Source organism: Echinops telfairi, unplaced genomic scaffold (genome assembly GCF_000313985.2).
Source record: "Echinops telfairi isolate 266 unplaced genomic scaffold, ASM31398v2 ScPeMD7_7469;HRSCAF=8507_0, whole genome shotgun sequence".
Lineage (NCBI taxonomy): Eukaryota > Metazoa > Chordata > Mammalia > Afrosoricida > Tenrecidae > Echinops > Echinops telfairi.
Window position 1 is genome coordinate 68,644,905 of NW_022111372.1, and position 1,654 is coordinate 68,646,558.

General features: G+C 37.2%; 1 protein-coding gene and 1 non-coding gene across 2 annotated transcripts in view; one reads left to right on the forward strand and one right to left on the reverse strand.

Moving 5' to 3' along the window:
* The window catches only part of GABRA1 (gamma-aminobutyric acid type A receptor subunit alpha1), a 67,826-nt gene that overhangs the window by 22,047 nt on the left and 44,125 nt on the right, over positions 1 to 1,654 (reverse strand). Inside the window, exon 6 of the mRNA XM_004696768.2 lies at positions 1,251 to 1,394. Coding sequence (XP_004696825.1) covers positions 1,251 to 1,394 — 144 coding nt within the window. The remainder of the gene's footprint in view (positions 1 to 1,250; positions 1,395 to 1,654) is intronic.
* LOC115873624 lies at positions 120 to 179 on the forward strand. The gene has a single exon (XR_004048515.1). It is a non-coding gene; the product is annotated as a U7 small nuclear RNA (small nuclear RNA).

Below are 1,654 nucleotides of genomic sequence, written 5' to 3' on the forward strand. Positions count from 1 at the left end.
TTTTAAAATCTAAGAAAGACACGAGTATGAGAAAAATATGTAAATGACCCAAATTTCAATTTTTAAAGATGCCCATAAAAGCAATCATTGGCTTTTGTTCAAACTTTTCATTCTATGGTCAATGACTCTTTTAGAATTTGTCTAGCAGATTTTCTGGTTCTTTCTGGAAACACGCCCACTCAAAAAACCAAAAACTTTTACTTCTTATAAGCTACCCAATTTGTGGATCTTTAACAGGTTTCTAAAGATTGTGGTTTGGGATACATTGTCAAAATTAATACGGTCTAAATTTTATTCATAATTATCTTGTCCCATGATCCATTACCTTAGTCTGTATTTGATTTTTAGAAACACCTTCACAGATTTAAGTTTTTGAATACTGCTTTTTAATAACAATTTTATCTAGTTCTGAATATATCATTGGCAAATCACTCACATGTTTCTCCCATAATCACCATCTATTTTATTCAAAATGGAGTTAAAGTAATGCTTTTATATTTCTCCAGGTGCTAACTGTGAAAGATTCGTGACTAGCAATATAAAGGGGTTTGTAAAAGGAATGGGCTGTGTGACACTGCATGTGCACATATTCATTGAGTCATTGATGGGTGGAAGGAATGGGGGCCTAGCTAACATTGAGGCAGACTTTTCTGTGTGGCAGGGATTACAATACATGTTCTACATGGATTTAATTTTATTCCTTCCAGCAATGCTGTGATGAAATCAGCTGCAAAGATGGAGTAGTCAGGCTATATGGAGGGAATCTCCCCCAAGACCTTGAAGAGCTTGCTACAATGATTAAATAGAACCGGCACTTAATTTCACAACGAAACAAAGGCTGAGAGGCTTTAAATGACCTGTCCCACTTCATCAGGTTTGTTTTAGTTCCTAGCTAACCTGATTCCCAACCCTGTTTAATGTTCTCTCTCCTTGTGTTTTTGAAGAATTCACAGATATCCTCCATTCCCGTTAAAAAAGAAAAAAGCTTCAGATTCTTCCTCTGGGTATCCAACTAAAACCAAACCTCCATCAGTGAGTTGCTTCTAGCTCATACAGACTTCACAGAAATATTGAACAGCACAATGTAGAATGGCTTGTTTTCCAAGACTGTAAGTCTTTTTGGGAACTCTTTTATCTTTCCTCTGCCTATTGGCTGGTGAATTTCATCTGCTGAGCTACACCCCAGCACTTAACCCACTGTGCCACCGGAAGATTTTCCTGTATTAATAGAACAATCAAATTGCACTCACCTGTACTTGACTGAACAATACCAGAGTCCACAGTTTGTCCCAGAAGGTCGTATTGGTTGAGACGGGACCCATCTTCTGCTACAACTACTGAACGTGCTGGCTCTCTGGTCCATTCATAAACAACTTCTGCTCTTGTATAAGCATCTGAAAGAATGAGTATATGTGTTTAGCCATTTCACATTTCCTAATTAGTTGGTGCATTTGAATAGCCTCATATTTAACACAACATATTTCCAGAAGGCTGACTTCAAAACTTTATATCTCTAAAGATGAAAGCATGGTGAAGACACAGCACTTACACTAAGAAATAATGTTTTATATCCATACAGTAGTAGAGGCCATTACCAAGAGCACTCTCAATCACTCACTCATTGAAAGAATCAAGCATTCAGCTCCACTTTCCA